General features: G+C 60.5%; 1 protein-coding gene and 1 pseudogene across 2 annotated transcripts in view; both read right to left on the bottom strand.

Annotated features, from left to right (window-relative positions):
• Positions 1 to 396: 396 nt before the first annotated feature.
• On the bottom strand, positions 397 to 3,027 carry LOC118701405 (zinc finger protein 23-like; annotated as a pseudogene).
• Positions 3,028 to 3,709: 682 nt separating this feature from the next.
• SPTBN4 (spectrin beta, non-erythrocytic 4) overlaps positions 3,710 to 20,601 on the bottom strand; it is a 39,338-nt gene continuing 22,446 nt past the window's right edge. Inside the window, exons 20-35 of one of the 2 annotated variants that reach the window (XM_036406016.2) lie at positions 19,470 to 19,739; positions 18,098 to 18,322; positions 17,189 to 17,278; positions 16,445 to 16,723; positions 14,939 to 15,069; positions 14,634 to 14,838; positions 13,063 to 13,685; positions 11,894 to 12,032; positions 11,723 to 11,807; positions 10,334 to 10,530; positions 9,033 to 9,433; positions 8,868 to 8,940; positions 7,989 to 8,275; positions 6,359 to 6,532; positions 5,388 to 5,430; positions 3,710 to 4,296 (exon numbers count right to left, since the gene is read on the bottom strand). In XM_036406016.2, the coding sequence (XP_036261909.1) occupies positions 4,150 to 4,296; positions 5,388 to 5,430; positions 6,359 to 6,532; positions 7,989 to 8,275; positions 8,868 to 8,940; positions 9,033 to 9,433; positions 10,334 to 10,530; positions 11,723 to 11,807; positions 11,894 to 12,032; positions 13,063 to 13,685; positions 14,634 to 14,838; positions 14,939 to 15,069; positions 16,445 to 16,723; positions 17,189 to 17,278; positions 18,098 to 18,322; positions 19,470 to 19,739 (3,369 nt within the window). In that variant the 3' untranslated portion in view covers positions 3,710 to 4,149. The remainder of the gene's footprint in view (positions 4,297 to 5,387; positions 5,431 to 6,358; positions 6,533 to 7,988; positions 8,276 to 8,867; positions 8,941 to 9,032; positions 9,434 to 10,333; positions 10,531 to 11,722; positions 11,808 to 11,893; positions 12,033 to 13,062; positions 13,686 to 14,633; positions 14,839 to 14,938; positions 15,070 to 16,444; positions 16,724 to 17,188; positions 17,279 to 18,097; positions 18,323 to 19,469; positions 19,740 to 20,601) is intronic. The other variant, XM_036406017.2, reaches the window with a different exon arrangement.

Genomic DNA, 20,601 nt, shown 5'->3' with positions numbered 1-20,601 from the left:
CTGCCAGCCTTCAGGACTTCAGCTCCTGGGACTGGGAATTAAAACAATAATTGGGAAATAAAATTATAAATAAAAAAATCAGGGGAGGGTCTGTGGGGACAGAGGGGGGCAATTAAATCAGGGCAGGGGTCAATTAAATCGGGGGAGGGATCAATTAAATTAGGGGAGGGGTCAATTAAATCAGGGGAGGCTCTTTGGTGGTCACTGGGGCAATGAATCAAAGGAGGGGATTTGGTGGTCCCTGAGGCAAATAAATACAGGGAAGGGGTCTCTGGTGGTGCCTGGGTCAAGGGAGAAACAGAGAGAGAAACAGAGCAGGGAAAAGAGAGGCAGGAGAGGAAAAAGGGGAAACAAACAGAACTGCAAGGGACTGAACGTGAACGGGAAAGAAATCAGTAAGTCTGAGAGATTTATTTGCTATCAAATACATCCCACACACCCAGCCCCACACAATCCCCATCCCACCTCTCCAAAAAGGGATCACACTCGTGCCTGTCTCCTCCCAAACCCATCTAAGCCTGGTGGCTCTGGAATCGAGTGGGTTTGGCGTGGAATTGAGGTTTTCTGAGGTGGGGATGAGCTCTTTTGGGGTAATATTGAGCTGTTTTCAGTGGAATTAGGATTGTTTGAGGTGACAGATCCATCCCTCTTGGGTTTTGGAGTGCAAAGAGATGGAGAAGAGAGAAGCATTAACGTGAAAACAAAAGGAAAATAAGCCACGTGTGTTCCTAACAAGGATCACAGGGACTGTGGCTCACCAGGGCTGTGCCCAAAGTGCCTCCTCCAGCGGGGGATGGAGCTGGAGCAGCGCACGAAGCTCTTCCCGCACTCGGGGCACTCGCAGGGCTTCCCTTAGTGCTGCCTCCGTTGGTGTTGGGTCAAGTGAGAGCTGCAGGAGAAGCTCTTCCCACACTGGGGACACTCGTAGGGCCTCTCCCCGGTGTGGATGCGCCGGTGGATGATGAGGTGGGAGTTCTGCATGAATCCCTTGCCACACTCGGGGCATTGGAAGGGCCTCTCCTCTGTGTGGATCCGATAGTGCAGGAGGAGATGGGAGCTGCTGGTAAAGCCCTTCCCACACACGGAACACTCGTAGGGCCTCTCCCCAGTGTGGATCATGTGGTGCCTGACCAGGGTGGAATGGTGGCTGAAGCTCTTCCCGCACTGCCCACACTTGTAGGGTCTCTCCCCGGTGTGGATGTTCTGGTGCTGGATCAGGCTGGAGCTGCGGCTGAAGCTCTTCCCACACTCCCCACACTCGTAGGGCCTCTCCCCATTGTGGATCATCTGGTGGCTGAGCAGGTGGGAGCTCCTTCTGAAGCTCTTCCCACACTCCCCACACTCGTGGGGTCTCTCCGTGGAGTGGATGTGTTGATGCTGGACCAGGGTGGAGTTGTCCCTGAACCCTTCCCGCACTCGGGGCATTGGAAGGGCCTCTCCTCCGTGTGAATCCGATAGTGCAGGAGGAGATAGGAGCTGGTCTTAAAGCCCTTCCCGCACTCGGAACACTCGTAGGGCCTCTCCCCAGTGTGGATCTTTAGGTGCACGATCAGGGCAGAATTGTGGCTGAACCTCCTTCCACACTCCCCACACTCGTAGGGCTTCTCCCCAGTGTGGGTCCTCCGGTGCTCGATCAGGCTGGAGCTCCTGCTGAAGCTCTTCCCACACTCCCCACACTTGTAGGGCCTCTCCCCGGTGTGGATCGCCTGGTGCCTGACCAGGTGCGAGCGCCGTCTGAAGCTCATCCCACACTGCCCACACTCGTAGGGCCGTTCCCCGGTGTGGATCACCTGGTGCAGGACCAGGCTGGAGCTCCACCTGAAGCTCTTCCCACACTCCACGCACGTGTGGGGCTTCTCCCCATCATGGAGCTGCTCATGGAGCACCAGCTCCGAGCTCTGGCTCCATCTCCGGCCGCCTTCCCGGCCCAGGCTGGCTCTTTCCCCCTCACATCCCCGCCATCTGCTTTCGCAGCCCCTCCTCGTGCTGCATCCCTGGGCCTTTTCCTCCCCGTTGGCTTCCTGCGCCGTGGAGCCGCTCAAAACGGCCTCTGCCACCAGGTTCTGCCGTGGGCATTTGTCCTCCCTGCTCTCCATGCTCAGCTCCTGCTCTGGGCGAGGAAGGACAAGGACAGCATGGGATTTGCCTCCGTGCCACAGGCAAGGGCAACGAGATCCCCCCAGGGCCGTGCTGGGCTGGGAGATGGAGCAGCACAGAGGGGAAAGGGGCACTGACTTCCTCCTCACCTGCCTCAGTGTCCCGGGGCATCTTCCTCTTCCTCACAGGCTGCCAGGTGTTGGCAATGGGAAATCCTGGTTTGGGGAAAACAAGGGATGAGCGCGTTGAGTTTGAAGGTCCCTCTGCCCGAGTCCATCTCTACAAGTCACCGGCCACCTGGGCTCCAGAAAACCCTCCCAAACACCAAGATTCAGCCCTGAAAAAGCCTCCCAGGAGTTTCCCCGTCCCTGGTCCCTCCCCTCTGGTGTTCAGGGGTTCCCCCCTGTTCCCAGCTGCTGGGGTCACGCTTGGATTGGGGGTCCCCCTTCTCCTGGGTGCCCCCCCTGCCCAGGCTGCTGGCAGTGCCAGCAATGCCAAAAGCTCCCCCCTCTTGGCTCTCCCCATTTCGGGATGCCGGGGCTGTTTGGGCTCCCGGGCTCCCTTCTCCCCTCATTCTCTGCTCTGGGCTGCAGCGGCTCCAAGGAGTCCCCCCTGCCCCTCTCCAGGCTCTGGAGGCTCCCGCCAATGGCGGCGCTCCCCCCTCTCTGGCTCCCCACTTTGGCCTCCTGGGGGACACAGGGCTCTGCTCCTCCAGGCTGCCTCTGCCGGCAGCCGCCACCGCCACCCCCCGATGTCCCCCCGAGGGGCCTTTTCCGCTCAGCCTTGGACTTCTTCATTCTCCAAACATCCCCCCAAAAACCCAACCCAGGGACCCCCCGGGATATCCGGGCCGGGCTCCCCCTCCCCGCTCACCGGAGCCATGGGGGGGGGGGCGATGATCCCACAGGTGGGGGCTGCGAATTCAGGCAGGGATCGAGACCGCGTGGTTCCCTCAGCTCAGCCTTGATCCGCCATTGCACTTCCTCTTCCTCTTCCTCTTCCTCTTCCTCTTCCTCTTCCTCTTCCTCTTCCTCCCGCTCCTCCTCTTCCATCCCCTCTCCTCCTCCTCCTCTTCCATCCCTCCTCCCACTCCTCCTCTTCCCTCCCTCCCCTTTCCCTCCCTCCTCCTCCTCTTTCCCCACCTCCTGCTCTTCACTCCCTCCTCACAGAAAGGGACGGAACCCCCAATACCCCCCAGGACTCCCCCAAACCCCGAAGAACTCCCCAAAATTCCCCCCAGGACATCCCAGCTCCCCCCCAGGATGACCCGAAGCCCTCCCAGGACTCCCCAAATCCCCCAGGACACCTCAAAACCCACCCAGGATGCCCCAAACTCCCCCCGGACTCCCCAAATCCCCCCAGGATGCCCCAAACTCCCCTCGGACTCCCCAAATCCCCCAGGACATCTCAAAATCCCCCCAAGAATGTCCCCAGGTCCCCCCAGGACTCCCCAAAATCCCCCCAGAACATCCAAAATCCCCCCAAGGATGCCCCAAACTCCCTCAGGACTCCCCAAACCCCCCCAGGACATCCCAACTCCCCCCCAAGAAGCCCCAAACCCCTCCTGATCTCCCCTAAACCCCCCAGGACCCCCCAGAATCCCCCAGGCCAGTTTTGGGGTGCAGCGGGTGCTTTATTACATTTGTACAACAGCGGCGCTGGGGCCCCCCCGGCTTTCTATGGCTTGTGCTGGGGGGAAGGGGGGGCCGGGGCCCCAAAATTTGGGTTTTGGGGGAGCCAGGACCCCAAAATGGAGGTTTTGGGCAGGCCAGGACTCCAAACTCAGATTTTGGGGTGGCCAGAACCCCAAACTCGGATTTCGGGGGGACCAGGACCCCAAAATGAAGGTTTTGGGAGTGGCCAGGACCACAAAACCAAGGTTCAGGGGATGCTGGGACCCCCAAATTAGAGTTTGGGGAGACCTGGACCCCAAAATCGGGGCTCGTGGTGGAGGAGGTGGGACCCCAAAATTCAGGTTTTTTGGGGGGGCCGGGACCCCAAAGTTTGGGATTTTTGTGGGGCCGAGAGCCCAAAGTGGGGGCTCGGGGGGGTTCATTTCCGCCGGGGCCGGTCGGGGTCGCGCCGGGGGAGCCCCTCGTCGGTGGAGGAGGTGGTGAGGAGGCCCTGCTGCCAGCGGGCCAGCTCGGCGTGCTCCTGAGCGCTGGCGGCCAGCGCCCGCAGCCAGCCCTGCATGTCCTCCTGCGGGGCAACGGAAAAACGGGGTCAGGGACCCCGAAACGGGGCCGGGGGCACCGGAAACGGGGTGGGGGCACCGGAAATAGGGTCAGGGGGCACCGGAAATGGGGTGGGGGCACCGGAAATGGGGTGGGGGCACCGGAAATGGGGTGGGGGGGCACCGGAAACGGGCTCAGGGACCCCCGAAACGGGGCCAGGGGCACCGGAAATGGGGTCGGGGGCAACGGAAACGGGGTGGGGGCACCGGAAATAGGGTCAGGGGCACCGGAAACGGGGTCGGGGGCAACGGAAACGGGCTCAGGGACCCCCGAAACGGGGCCGGGGGCAACGGAAACGGGGTGGGGGGCACCGGAAACGGGGTGGGGGGCACCGGAAATGGGGTGGGGGCACCGGAAATGGGGTGGGGGCACCGGAAATGGGGTGGGGGGCACCGGAAACGGGCTCAGGGACCCCCAAAACGGGGCCGGGGGCAACGGAAAATGGGCCGGGGGAACCGGAAATGGGGTCAGGGACCCCCAAAACGGGGTGGGGGGCACCGGAAACGGGGTCGGGGGCACCGGAAACGGGCTCAGGGACCCCCGAAACGGGGTCGGGGGCACCGGAAATGGGTTGGGGGCAACGGAAACGGGGTCGGGGACAATGGAAATGGGGTCGGGGGCACCGGAAACGGGGTTAGGGACCCCCGAAACGGGGTGGGGGGCACCGGAAATGGGGTCGGGGCACCGGAAATGGGGTTAGGGACCCCCAAAACGGGGCCGGGGGGCAACGGAAATGGGCTCAGGGACCCCCGAAACGGGGCCGGGGGCAACGGAAACGGGGTCGGGGGCACCGGAAATGGGGTGGGGGACAACGGAAAATGGGGTCAGACACCCTAAAAATGGCATCAGGGACAACAAAAATGGGGTTAAAGACATCGAAAATGGGGTCAGGGACAATGAAAATGGGGTTGGGGACCCACCAAAATCACCATGAGACTCCCAAAAGCACCACCAGACCCCCCCAAAGCCCTCAAGGACCCCCCAAAGCGCTCAAGGACCCCCCCAAAGCCCTCAAGGACCCCCCCAAAGCCCTCAAGGACCCCCCCAAAGCCCCACCTCGTCCTTGGCCTGCAGCAGGAACTCGCTCCCATCGCCGGTCCTACGAGACAGGGACATTGTCACCGTGTCCCCCTGGACTTGGGGGCGCCAGAGCCACCAAAGTCAACAGGAGACCCCAAAAGTGGTGTCAGACACCCCAACAGTGCCAGCGGGCACCCAAAATGACATCAGAACCACCCCAAGCCAACAGGAGACCCCAAAGTGACATCAGAGACCCCAAAAGTGACATCGGAGACCCCAAAATGACATCAGAGACCCCAAAAGTGCCATCAGAACCACCCAAATCAACAGGAGACCCCAAAATGACACCAGAAACCCCAAAATGACGCCAGGGCCAGCAAAAGTAACATGGGAGACCCCAAAATGACATCAGGGCCACCCAAATCAACAGGAGACCCCAAAATGACATCAGGGCCACCAAAATCAACAGGAGGCCCCAAAATGACATCAGAGAACCCAAAAGTGCCATCAGAACCACCCAAATCAACAGGAGGCCCCAAAATGACATTAGGGCCACTAAAAGTGACACGGGAGACCCCAAAATGACATCAGGGCCACCCAAATCAACAGGAGACCCCAAAAGTGCCATCAGAGAACCCAAAATGACATCAGGGCCACCCAAATCAACAGGAGGCCCCAAAATGACATCAGAGACTCCAAAAGTGCCATCAGAGACCCCAAAATGACATCAGAGACCCCAAAAGTGACATCAGAAACCCCAAAGTGACATCAGGGCCACCCAAATCAACAGGAGACCCCAAAAGTGACATCAGAGACCCCAAAAGTGACATCGGAGACCCCAAAATGACATCAGAGAACCCAAAATGACATCAGGGCCACCCAAATCAACAGAAGACCCCAAAATGACATCAGAAACCCCAAAAGTGCCATCAGAAACCCCAAAAGTGCCATCGGAGACCCCACAAGTGCCATCGGAGACCCCAAAACCGAGCAGCCCCAGGACCCACTTGAGCTTGAAGACGTTCTTCTTCTTCTTGTAGTCGCTGGCCACCTCGCCGGCGGCGCGGTGCAGGCTCAGCAGGGGCTCCCCGGCGTGCGTGGCCCCGGTCGCGGGGCCCTTGGCGTCCTTGTAGAAGCCCAGGTCGCCCTTGGCCAGGACGCAGTAGAGGTTGACCCAGGACCTGCTCATGGTGGGACACGGGGTGGTGACCACCACGGTTTGGGGAGAAAGGAGTTTTGGGGGAACGCCGGGTTTTGGTCGAGGGAGGTTCCTGTCTTTGGTGAGCTGTCACTGGTCAATCCCCGTCATTGACGGACCCCCAAAGACGGGGGTGGAACCCCAAATTCTGGTGGGTCCTCTCCACTGATGGACACCCCAACCCTTGGTGAACCCCATCACTGATGGATCCCCAACCCTTGGTGAACCCCAAACCCTTGGTGAACCCCCAAATTCTGGTGGGTCCTCTCCACTGATGGACACCCCAACCCTTGGTGAACCCCAAACCCTTGGTGAACCCCCAAATTCTGGTGGGTCCTCTCCATTGATGGACACCCCAACCCTTGGTGAACCCCAAACCCTTGGTGAACCCCCAAATTCAGGTGGGTCCTCTCCACTGATGGACACCCCAACCCTTGGTGGACCCCATCACTGATGGATCCCCAACCCTTGGTGAACTCCAACCCTTGGAGAAGGCCCAAACCTTGGTGAACCCCAACACTTGGAGAACCCCAACCCTTGGAGAATCCTCAACTCTTGTTGAACCCCTTCCATTGATGAACCCCAACCAAACCCCCAGCTCTTGATGAACCCCAACCCTTGGAGAAGGTCCCAAACCTTGGTGAACCCCTTCCATTGATGGACCCCAACCCTTGGAGAAGCCCCAGCTCTTGATGAACCCCAGCCCTTGGAGAACCTCCAACTCTTGTTGAACCCCAAATTCTGGTGGACCATTGATGGGCCCCAACCCTTGGAGAACCCTCAACTCTTGATGAACCCCTTCCATTGATGACCCCCAACCGAACCCCCAGCTCTTGATGAACCCCAACCCTTGGAGAATCCTCAACGCTTGATGAACCCCTTCCATTGATGACCCCCAACCCTTGGAGAACCCTCAGCTCTTGGAGAACCCCCAACTCTTGTTGAACCCCAAATTCTGGTGGACCATTGATGAACCCCAAACCCTTGGAGAACCCCCAACTCTTGATGAGCCCCAACCCTTGGAGAACCCCAACATTTGGAGAAACCCCAGCTCTTGATGAACCCCAACCCTTGGCGAACCTCAACCCTTGATGAACCCCTTCCAATGATGAACCCCAACATCTGAAGAACCCCCAACTCTTGATGAACCCCAAACCCTTGGAGAACCCCCAGCTCTTGATGAACCCCAACATTTGGAGAACCCCCAGCTCTTGATGAACCCCAACCGTTGGAGAACCCTCAACTCTTGATGAACCCCAACCCCTGATGAACCCCAACATTTGGAGAACCACCAACTCTTGATGAACCCCTTCCATTGATGAACCCCAACATTTGGAGAACCCCCAGCTCTTGATGAACCCCAACATTTGAAGAACCCCCAACTCTTGTTGACCCCCACCCCCTTGGAGCACCCCGATGGCCACGGCTCCCCCCTGGACCTGTTGGACGCCTTCTTGCCGGCGCCGTCGAGCTCGTGCTTGCGCAGCAGGAACCCCTCGTGCGTCACGGTGTGGGCGGGCGGCGGCGGCGGCGGCGGCGCGCTGCCCTGCGCCGGCGCCGACCGCGAGCGCCGCGGCTCCCCCGGGCCCTGCGCCAAGTCCCGGGGGCGCGGCCGGCGCCGCGGCTTGGGCCGGTCCCGCGCGCGGGGACGCTCCGGACGAGGCGTCCTCTCCGGGAGGGCCTCGGGGCCGGCGGGGAGACGGGCGGGGGAGTCACGGTCACGGGGCTGGGGACAGCAGGGGACAGTGAGGGGATGGCAGGGGACAGTGAGGGACAGTGAGGGGACAGTGAGGGGACAGTGAGGGGATGGCAGGGGACAGTGAGGGGATGGCAGGGGACAGTGAGGGGACGGTGAGGGGACAGTGAGGGAGATCCAGGGGGACATTCAGGGGACAATGAGGGGACAATGGGAGATCTCCCAAGGGGAGATGGAGGGGACAATGGGGGATCTCCAGTGGGACACTGAGGGGACATTGAGGGGACACTGGGAGATCTGCAGTGAACATGGAGGGGACATTCAAGGGGACATCCAGGGGGACATTGAGGGGACACTGAGGGGACATCCAGGGGGACGTGGAGGGGACAATGAGGGGACAATAGGGGATCTCCAGTGGGACATTGAGGGGACACTGAGGGGACATCCAGGGGGACATGGAGGGGACAATGAGGGGACAATAGGGGATCTCCAGGGGGACATTGAGGGGACAGTGAGGGATCTCCAGGGGGACATGGAGGGAACACCAAGGCGAACCCAAAGGTACACGAAGAGGAATCCTTGGGGCCACCAAAGCGTCGCCAAGGTGCCACCAAGGACTCACCGAAGCCGGCACGGGGCCACCCGCCTCCTTCTCCTGCAGCTGCTCCACGATGTCGGCCAGCGTGGCTTTGCTGCTGGAGAACATTTGGAGACCAGGGTGGCATCACCTCAGCCCCGTCCCCTCCCCGATGTCCCCGCGGCGTCCCCGCGGCGTCCCCCGGCTCACCCGCCGCCCTTCCCGTCATGCCGCGGCGGCTCCGGCTCGCTGGACTCCTGCCGCTCCAGCCGGCGCTCCCGGCGCTCCCGGCGCCGCTCCGGCCGCGCCTCGCCGGGCTCCTCGGCCTTGGTGGCTGCCGGGGGCTCGGCGGCCGCGGCGGTGACGGCGGTGACAGCGGCCACAGCGGTGACGGCGGCCGGGGGCGGCTCGGCGGGCGTCCCGTCGGTGGCCGGCGGCTGGACGCGGTCCAGCTTGGGCTGGAGGCGCTCCGGCCGCAGCTCGTGCCGGACGTAGGCGACGCGCGGCTCCGGCCGCCGAGGGTCGGCGGCGCCAGGAGGCTCCCCCAGGAATTTGCGGGTCAGGAGCGGCGTCGGCGGCTGCTTGTTCTGCTCGGCCTTGAGCTTCTCGATCTGCGCCGTGGGGTGGGGATGGTGGGGATGGGGATGGAGATGATGGAGATGGGGATGATGCAGATGGAGATGATGGGGATGGAGATGGGGATGGGGATGATGGAGATGATGGAGATGATGGAGATGGAGATAATGGAGATGGAGATAGGGATGAGATGGAGATGATGGAGATGGAGAGGAGATGAGATGATGGAGATGGAAATGGAGATGATGGAGATGGAGATGAGATGGAGGAGATGGAGATGGAGATGATGGAGATGGAGATGGAGATGATGGAGATTATGAAGATGAAGGTGGAGTTGAGATGGAGATGAGGAGGGGGATGAGAAGGAAATTATGGAGATGATGGAGATGGAGATAGAGATTGGGATGAGACGGAGAGGGAGATGGCAATTGAGATGACAGATGGGATGGAGATGGGATGGAGATGGAAATGATGAAAATGGAAATGAGATGAGATGGAGATAGAGAAAGAGATGATGGAGATGATGGAGATGATGGAGATGATGGAGATGGAGATGTGATAAGATGGGATGGAGATGGGATGGAGATGATGGAGATGGAGATGGAGATGGAGATGGAGATGATGGAGATGGAGATGATGGGGATGGAGATGATGGAGATGGAGATGGAGATGTGATGAGATGGGATGGAGATGGGATGCAGATGGAGATGATGGAGATGGGAGATAGAAATGATGTCAATGGAGATGATGGAGGTGAGATGGGGACAGGGATGGAGTTGGGGATGGGACAGAGATGAAGATGGAGACGGAAATGAAGAGGACAAAGCCAGGCGATGGAAACGGCGGCAGAGATGGGAACAGGATGAAGACCAAGGTCAGATGAGGAGATGTTTCTGCAGACCCCACAGCCGCCCCCGTCCCCGTGGCGGCCGTACCGTGGTGAGGCGCCGCAGGGAGCTGAACCTCTCCTCCCAGGCAGCCGCCGCCTTCCGGAAGGCCTCGTGCCGCCGGATCAGCTGCTCCACCTCGTCCACGCTGCTGCCCAGCTCCTGGCTCTTCAGCAGCGGCTCCTGGGCCGTCAGCCACGCGTCGGCCACCACGGCCTCCTGCGCGAACTGGTGCACCTCGCGCACTGCCGGCACAGCCGGGGCCGCCCGTCACCGCCGCGGGGCCGCCGGGGGGCCGGCGCCACCCATCATCTGCTGGCCCTCAGCGTTTGGTGTCACCCGTCATGGCTGGTGTTCCTCGTAGTTTGGTGTTCCCCGTAATTTGGTGTTCCCCATAGTTTGTGGTTCCTCGTAATTTGGTGATCCCCATAATTTCATGCTCCTCATAATTTGATGTTCTCCATAATTTGGTGCTCCCCGTAATTTGGTGATCCCCGTAATTTCATGTTCCTCATAATTTGGTGCTCCCCACAATTTAATTTGGTGTTCCCCGTAATTTCGTGTTCTTCATAATTTGGTGTTCCTCATAATTTTATGTTCTTTGTAATTTGGTGCTCCCCATAATTTGGTGCTCCCTGTAATTTCATGTTCCTCATGATTTTGTGTTCCCCATAATTTGGTGTTCTTCATAATTTGGTGATCCCCGTAATTTCATGTTCCTCATAATTTGGTGTTCCCCACAATTTAATTTGATGTTCCCTGTAATTTCGTGTTCTTCATAATTTGGTGATCCCCGTAATTTAATTTGGTGTTCCCCGTAATTTCGCGTTCTTCATAATTTGGTGTTCCTCATAATTTTATGTTCTTCGTAATTTGGTGTTCCCCATAATTTGGTGATCCCCGTAATTTCACGTTCCTCATAATTTGATGTTCTTCATAATTTCATGTTCCTCATAATTTAATGTTACTCATAATTTGGTGTTCCCCATAATTTGGTGATCCCCGTAATTTCATATTCCTCATAATTTGGTGTTCTTCATAATTTGGTGATCCCTGCAATTTGATGTTCCTCATAATTTTGTGTTCCACATAATTTGGTGTTCCCCGTAATTTCATGTTCCTCATAATTTGATGTTCCTCGTAATTTGGTGTTCCCCATAATTTCATGTCCCCCATCACCTGGTGTCCCCCATAAATTGATTCCCACGACCCAAAGTCCACCCCAACACCTGATGTCCCCCCAACACCCAGTGTCTACCCAACGCCTGATGACCACCCAAAACTTGGTGACCCCCATAAACTGGTGTCCCTCCACAACCCAATGCCCACCCCAACACCTGATGTCCCCCCAACACTCAACACCCCCCAAAAACCTTCTGATGTCCCCCCAGCCGCCGCCACCGATGACCCCCTGGTATCCCCGGGGGTGGCGCTCACTCTGCTGCAGCCACTCCCAGTGCTTGTCCCACTTCTCCGTCATCTCCTTCTTCTTCGCCAGGAGCTTCTCCATGTGGGATTTGATCTGCAGGGAGGGGACACGTGGGTCGGGACACCCCAGAAGTTCCGCCACGCCCCCTCCCCGCATCGTCCACCCCCCCGGGCGGGCACCTCGTCGGCCGCGGGGCTCTTGCTGAGGATGAGGGTCTTGCCCAGCTCCAGGCAGGTGGCCACGTTCTTGGCCCGCGCCTCCATCTCGGTCTTGAGGCTTTGGTGGTCGTTCATCAGCAGCTCCACCGAGGACACGTCCCTGGGGCGGGGTAGGGACAAGGTGGGGATGGAGGGGGGTTCTTGATGGCTGGGAGGGGACATTGGGGAAGGGTGGGGGGGTCCTCCTGATGGACCAGGATGGGGTTCTTGGGTCCACAGTGGGACAGGACATGGACCCTCAGATGGACCAGGACACAGGACCTTGGGATGGACCAGGACATGATCCTTGGGTCCATGGTGGGCCCGGACATGGTCGTTAGGCCCATGGTGGGCCAGGACATGGTCCTTGGGTCCATGGTGGGCCAGGACATGATCCTTGGGTCCATGGTGGGACAGGACCCAGATCCTCAGATGGACCAGAACATGGGACCTTGGGATGGACCAGGACATGGTGCTTGGGTCCATGATGGGACAGGAGATGATCCTTGGGTCCATGGTGGGCCAGGACATGGTCCTTGGGTCCATGGTGGGCCAGGACCCAGATCCTCAGATGGACCATGACACAAGACCTTGGGATGGACCAGGACATGGTGCTTGGGTCCATGGTGGGACAGGAGATGGTCCTTGGGCCCATGGTGGAACAGGACATGGACCCTCAGATGGACCAAGACCCAGGACCTTGGGATGCACCAGGACGTGGGATGGTTGCACCACGAGACACCAGAACATCTTTGGTTCCATGATGGGCCAGGACATGGACCCTCAGATGGACCAGGACCTTGGGATGGACCAGGACGTGGTCCTTGGGTCCATGATGGGACAGAACTTGATCCTTGGGTCCCTCAGATGGACCAGGGCGTGGGATGGTTGCACCACCAGACACCAGGACACGGATCTTTGAGTCCATGGTGGAACAGGACATGGGACCTTGGGATGGACCAGGACGTGGTGCTTGGTCCATGATGGGACAGGACTTGATCCTTGGGTCCCTCAGATGGACCAGGGCGTGGGATGGTTGCACCACCAGACACCAGGACACGATCTTTGAGTCCATGGTGGACATGGCCCCTCAGAGGCACCAAGACCCAGAACCTCGTGAAGGACCATCCCTCCTCGCCCACCAGCCCTACCTGGGCTTCTCCCCGGCGCCCATCTGGTGGAGCACGCCGTCCATCCAGGCCAGCAGGTCCCTGGCGGTGCCCACGAACCGGATCTTGTCGGCCACGCTGGCCACGTGCAGCCGGCACTCCTCGCACGCCGCCAGCAGCTCCTTCCAGGCCCGCAGCACCTCCTGCTCGCGCCCGGCGATGGCCTCGGCGTTGTCCCCGGCGTAGAGCGTCCTCAGCTGCGCCGCGCCCTCCTGCAGCTGCCGCACCTGCGTCACCAGCACCTCCACGTCGTGCTCGAAGGCGCCCAGGGCCCTCTGCAGGGCGCCGGCCGAGCTCCGGCCCTCGCGCGCCGCCAGCTCCGGCAGCCGCTGCCGCTTCTCCTCGATCTGCCCCAGGACCTCCTTGCAGTCGTTGAAGAACTTGTGCAGCTCGTGGGACGCCGCCAGCATCTGGGCGCGGGTCTCCATCAGCTCCAGGAGGTCGGCCCAGGCCTCGTTGACGCCGTCCTTCCACTCGGCGATGGTGGCGGCGTCCGTGTGGCCGTAGTCGATGAGCTCGTCCACCATCTGGTTGACGGCGGCGATGCGCTCCTGGCCCACGCTGCCCGTCTCGCTGGCGAACTCCAGGAACTTCTCCTGCAGCAGCTGAGGGGGCCCGGGATGCGTGCGGGGCAGGGGTCAGGGGCGGGCAGGGCTTGGGACTACCAGGGTGGGGCGGGGATGGTGCCAGGACCCCCAGCCAGGGGATGGAGGGGATGGTTCCAGGACCACCAGGAATCTGCCAGGACCACCAGGATGGTGCCAGGACCACCAGGGTGGGGCGGGGATGGTGCCAGGACCCCCAGCCAGGGGATGGAGGGGATGGTTCCAGGACCAAAATGGTGCCAGGACCACCAGGAATCTGCCAGGACCACCAGGGTGGGATGGGGATGGTGCCAGGACCCTCAGCCAGGGGATGGAGAGGATGGTGCCAGGACCAAAATGGTGCCAGGACCACCAGGAATCTGCCAGGACCACCAGGGTGGGGCGGGGATGGTGCCAGGACCCCCAGCCAGGGGATGGAGGGGATGGTTCCAGGACCACCAGGATGGTGCCAGGACCACCAGGATGGAGCAGGGATGGTGCCAGGACCACCAGGAAGGTGTCAAGACCACCAGGGGACAGAGGAGATGGCCAGGACCACCAGGATGGTGCCAGGACCACCAGGATGGAGCAGGGATGGTGCCAGGACCACCAGCCAGGGGATGGAGGGGATGGCCAGGACCAAAATGGTGCCAGGACCACCAGGATGGTGCCAGGACCACCAGGATGGGGCAGGGATGGTGCCAGGACCCTCAGCCAGGGGATGGAGGGGATGATTCCAGGACCAGGATGGTGCCAGGACCACCAGGAATCTGCCAGGACCACCAGGATGGTGCCAGGACCACCAGGATGGTGCCAGGACCCCAGCCAGAGCTCAGGAAAGTTCCCCAGACCCCTCACGACAGCACCGCGAGCCACAGCCTCCCCAACAACCCCCACCAACTTCTCCACCACGGCACCAAAGCCACCCCAGCCCAGCCCTGACCACGTCCGCCACCCTCCCGTGCTCACCGTGACGTGCTCGAAGTCCTGCCCCAGCTCGGGCGAGCCGGCCACCACCTCCTTCTCGGCGATCCAGTGCTCCAGCTCGTCCACCTCGCGGTTGAGCTGGTAGAGCCAGTACTGCTGCTCCAGCTTGACCTTGCGCTCCTCCACCAGGTCCTTCAGAGACACGTACAGCCGGTCAACCTGCGACTGCCGCCTGCTGACCTGTTCGCTGGGCAAGGACACCACGGCGCCGTCAGCCCCGGTGGGTGCCCGGGGGGTGCCCGGGGTGCCCGGGGGGTGGCCGGGGGTGGCCGGGGGGGTGGGCGGACCTCTGTGGGTGGCCGAGCTCCAGGAGGGCGCGGCACTGCCGGGAGAGCTGGGCGATGGTCTCCTCGTAGTTCTCGATGGTTTGCTCGGTGAGGAGGTGCTTCTTGAGGAGCTGGAGGGTGCTCTGCTCGTCCTGCGTGGGGCGGCGGGGTGGGGGCTTGAGGGTCGGCAGCAGCGCTTGAGGTGAGGCAGCCCAACTCGAGCAGTGCAAGCAACTCCAGCACGCGATGCGCCCAACTGAACCAAACCAACCCAAACCAACCCAAACCAACCCAAACCAACCCAAACCAACCCAAACCAACCCAAACCAAGGCCACCAACTCAACCACCCAAACCAACTCCAGCACGCGATGCGCCCAACTGAACCAAACCAACCCAAACCAACCCAAACCAACCCAAACCAACCTAAACCAAGGCCACCAACTCAACCACCCAAACCAACTCCAGCACGCGATGCGCCCAACTGAACCAAACCAACAAAGCACCCAAACCAACCCAAACCAACCCAAACCAACCCAAACCAAGGCCACCAACTCAACCACCCAAACCAACTCCAGCACGCGATGCGCCCAACTCAACCAAACCAACAAAGCACCCAAACCAACCTAAACCAACCCAAACCAACCCAAACCAACCCAAACCAACCCAAACCAACCTAAACCAAGGCCACCAACTCAACCACCCAAACCAACTCCACCACCCGATGCGCCCAACTGAACCAAGCCAACCCAAACCAACCCAAACCAACCCAAACCAACCCAAACCAACCTAAACCAACCCAAACCAAGGCCACCAACTCAACCACCCAAACCAACTCCGGCACGCGATGCACCCAACTGAACCAAACCAACAAAGCACCCAAACCAACCCAAACCAACCCAAACCAACCCAAACCAAGGCCACCAACTCAACCACCCAAACCAACTCCAGCACGCGATGCGCCCAACTGAACCAAACCAACCCAAACCAACCCAAACCAACCCAAACCAACCCAAACCAACCCAAACCAACCTAAACCAAGGCCACCAACTCAACCACCCAAACCAACTCCACCACCCGATGCGCCCAACTGAACCAAACTGAGCCCACCAACTCAAGAAAGCACCCAAACCAAACCAACCCAACCCAACCATCCAAGCCAACCTCACCCAACCCAACCACCCTATTAAACCAACCCAATGATGAAACACAACCCAACCAACCCAACCTGACCTCACCCAACCCAACCACCCAATTCACCCCATTGTACCAACCCAACCCACCCAACCCAACCCACCCAACCCATCAAACTCACCCAATCAAACCAACCCAACCCAATTCAACCCGACCAAGCCCAACCCAACCCAACCCAACCCGACCAACCCAACCCGACCAAGCCCAACCCAACCCAACCCAACTCAACCCAACCCAACCCAACCCAACTCATCCCAACCCAACCCAACTCAACCCAACCCAACCCAACCCATCCATTTCACCCAACCACCAACCTCCTCCATCCCGAACCCCACCTTTCCCTTCTCCTCGTTCATCAGGAGCAGCTCCTGCTCGCCCAGCCACGACTCCACCTCGGCCACGTCGAAGTAGTACTGCTCCAGCTGGTAGGTGGCGTCCAGGGCCTGCTGCCGGCGCTCCGTCTGCTCCTGCAGCTCGGCCCAGAGCGTCCCCAGCCGCTCCAGGAGGCCCCGTACGCCCTCGGCCTCGGGGCTCTTGATGGACGCCACGGCGGCCGCGCGCTCCAGCACCTCGTCCACGCGGGGCCGGTGCACCTGGATCTCCCGGCGCAGGTTCTGCAGGCGGGCGGGGTGGGGTGGGTGGCCTCAGGGTGGGGTGACCTGGGTGGTGCAAGGTCCCACCTTGCCCCCAAACCCCTCCCCAGCAGGTGAGGAGTGGCTCCAGCATCTCCCCATGGTGAATTTTGGGGTCCCACCTTGCCCCCAAACCCCTGGCGGTGAATTTTGGGGTCCCACCTTGTCCCCAAACCCCTCCCCAGAAGGTGAGGAGCTGCCCCAACATCTCCCCAACCCCTGGTGGTGAATTCTGGGGTCCCACCCTGCCCCCAAACCCCCCCCTTGCCCCCATAACCCCAACAGGAGCTGCCCCAGCATCTCCCCAACCCCTGGTGGTGAATTTCGGGGTCCCATCTTAGCCCAAACCCCTCCCCAGAAGGTGAGGAGCTGCCCCAGCATCTCCCCAGCACCTCGAGGTGAATTTTGGGGTCCCACCATGACCCCAGCCGCGGCGCGGGTGCTGACCTGGTTCTTCTTGATGAACTGCTGGACGGTCTGGAGGTTGGTGCCGTGGTCCTTGAGCATGGCCAAGGGCAGGCGGTCCTGGACCCACATCTGGGACAGGGGTGGAGCTCAGTGTCATGGCTGTCCCCCATCCCACCCCATCCCCATCTCTGTGTTCACCTCTGTCCCGTCCCCATCTTCATCTCATCTCCATCCCATCTCCATCATCTCCATCTCATCATCTCCATCCCATCTCCATCCCCATCCATCTTCATCTTCATCCCATCTCCATCTCCGCCCCATTCATTGCAAACTCCATCCCATCTCCATCCAATCTTCTTCTCCATCTTCAATCCTATCTCCATCTCCATCTCATCTCCATCCCATCTCCATCATCCCTATCTCCATCCCATCTCCATCATCTCCATCTCATCATCTCCATCCCATCTCCATCATCTCCATCCCATCTCCAACATCTCCATCCCATCTCCATCCCATCTCCATCTCATCTCCATCTCCATCCCATCTCCATTTCCATCTCCACCCCATTCACCTAAAACTCCATCTCCATCTCCATCATCTCCATCATCTCCATCTCCATCTCATCTCCATCCCATCTCCATCATCTCCATCCCATCTCCATCATCTCCATCCCATCATCTCCATCCCATCTCCATCATCTCCATCTCCATCATCTCCATCCCATCATCTCCATCCCATCTCCATCATCTCCATCCCATCTCCATCATCTCCATCATCTCCATCCCATCTCCATCATCTCCATCCCATCATCTCCATCCCATCTCCATCATCTCCATCTCATCTCCATCTCCATCCCATCATCTCCATCCCATCATCTCCATCCCATCTCCATCTCTACCCCGTTCACCTCCACCTCCATCTCCACCTCCACCTCACCCCGATACTCACCACCTCGTCCTCCAGCTCATGGCTGACCTGATGGACCTCCTTGGAGGCCAGCAGGATCCTGCGGCGCTCCTTGAGGGGCTCGATGAGGCGCACGATGCGCGTCCCCACCGCGCTCTGCCGCTCGCCCACCGCCTCGCGCCCGGCCGCCTGCGCCGGCAGCGCCGCCGCCTGCGCCTGCAGCTCGCCCACCTCCTTGTACCACTCCTCCACCTGCGACTCCATCGTCTGCGGGACACGAGGGGTGGCAGGGTGGCCGCCATGGCCGGGGTGGGACCTACAGCACCCAGGGTGGAGCCTTCCTCCCAAAAAAATGTCCTGGCCCCACGATCTGGTGGCCCCGTAATTTGGTGGGCACCATAACCTGGTGGCGACCCCCACAACGTGGTGTCCACCATAACCTGGTGGCACCCCCATCATTTGGTCGCCACCATAACCTGGTGGCGACCCCCATAACGTGGTGTCCACCATAACCTGGTGGCACCCGCCATCATTTGGTGTCCACCATAACCTGGTGGCGACCCCCATAACGTGGTGTCCACCATAACCTGGTGCCACCCCCCATCATTTGGTGTCTGGGTGTTACCCCCCACCATTTGGTGTCCCTCATGATGGGGTGCCCACCACAATCTGGCGTCTACCACAATCTGGTGTCCACCATAACCTGGTGCCACCCGCCATCATTTGGTGTCCACCATAACCGGGTGTCACCCTCCATCATTTGGTGTCCATCATAACCTGGTGGCACCCCCCATAATGTGGTCTCCACCACAATCTGGTGTCCACCATAACCTGGTGTCCCTCATAATCTGGTGTCCACCATAACCTGGTGTCCCTCATAACGTGGTGTCCACCCCAACCCCTGGTGTCCCCCCAACCCCCAATATCCCCCCAGCCCCTGCTGTCCCTCAACCCCTGGTGTCCCCTCAACCCCTGCTGTCCCCCATCCCCTGCTGTCCCTCAACCCCTGGTGTCCCCCAACCCTTGGTGTCCCTCAAACCCCGGTGTCCCCCCAACCCCCAATGTCCCCCCAACCCCCAATGTACCCCCAACCCCCAATGTACCCCCAACCCCTGGTATCCCCCCAACACCCAATGTCCCCCCCATCCCCTGCTGTCCCACCAACCCCCAATGTCCCCCCATCCCCTGCTGTCGCCCATCCCCTGCTGTCCCCCAACCCCTGGTGTCCCCCCAACCCCTGGTGTCCCCCCAACTCCTGGTGTCCCCCCAACCCCTGCTGTCCCCCAACCCCTGATGTCCCCCCAACCCCTGGTGTCCCCCCAACCCCTGCTGTCCCCCCAACACCCAATGTCCCCTCAACCCCTGGTGTCCCCCCAACCCCTGCTGTCCCCCACCCCTCGGTGTCCCCGCGCACCTGCAGCCGGTTCAGCTGCCGGCTGACGCTGCGCAGGTCGGCGGTGCCGGTGCCCCCGACGCTCTCCAGCTGCTCCTCGAGCCGGCCCAGCCGCGCCTCCACGTCGGCGAAGCTCCGCGCCAGGCGCTCGGCGGCCGCCGCCTCGGCCAAGCGCCGGCTCCGCGCCTGGCTGCTGCTCTCCAGCTCCTGCCAGCATCTCCTGAGCTCCTCCAGCTGCCGCCGCACCGCCCCGCTCAGCTCCGGCTTGGCCTGCACCAGCTCCTCGCCTTCCTGGGGGCGCGGCCGGGCTCAGGTGGGGCTCCAGAATCCACCTCCAGTTTGGGGTCGGGGCGGTGGGGGGACTCAGGGTGGGACAACCGAAATCCATCACAAATGGGGTGGGGAGAGGTTGGGGGAGGTCCTCATGTACTGGGGAGGGGTTTGGGGGCAAGGTGGGAGCCCAGAATTGGTCATGAGGGGTTGGGGAGATGTTGGGGCAGATCCTCCCCCTCTCATTGGGGTTATGGGGTCAAGGTGGGGTTTGGGGTCAAGGTGGGACCCCAGAATTCATCACAAATGGGTTGGGGAGAAGTTGGGGGAGATCCTCATGTCCTGGGGAGGGGGTTTGGGGACAAGGTGGGAGCCCAAAATTCATCATGAGGGGTTGGGGAGATGTTGGGGCAGATCCTCATGTTCAGAGATGGGGTTTGGGGTCAAGGTGGGACCCCAAAATTCATTATGAGGGGCTGGGGAGATGTTGGGGGAGATCCTCATGTTCGGGGATGGGGTTTGGGGTCAAGGTGGGACCCCAAAATCGATCGTGAGGGACTCAGGAGAGGTTGGGGCAGCTTCTCTCCTTCCTGGGGTGGGGTTTGGGGTCAAGGTGGGACCCCAAAATCAATCTCAAGAGGTTGGGGAGATGTTGGGGCAGCTCCTCCCCCTCTCATTGGGGTTATGGGGTCAAGGTGGGGTTCGGGGTCAAGGTGGGGACCCCAAAAATCGACCACGAGGGGTTGGGGAGGGGGGGGTGGGGACACAGGGGGGACAATGGGGGGGATGGGAGGGGGGAAAGCACAGGGGGGGACACGGGGACAACGTGGGGGAGGGGACAGGAGGGGAGGGGACGGGGGGGAGGGGACAGGAGGGGAGGGGA

This window comes from Molothrus ater, unplaced genomic scaffold, assembly GCF_012460135.2.
Source record: "Molothrus ater isolate BHLD 08-10-18 breed brown headed cowbird unplaced genomic scaffold, BPBGC_Mater_1.1 matUn_MA307, whole genome shotgun sequence".
Lineage (NCBI taxonomy): Eukaryota > Metazoa > Chordata > Aves > Passeriformes > Icteridae > Molothrus > Molothrus ater.
The sequence above is the reverse complement of the archived record's forward strand: the minus strand, read 5'-3'. Positions and strand labels throughout refer to the sequence as shown.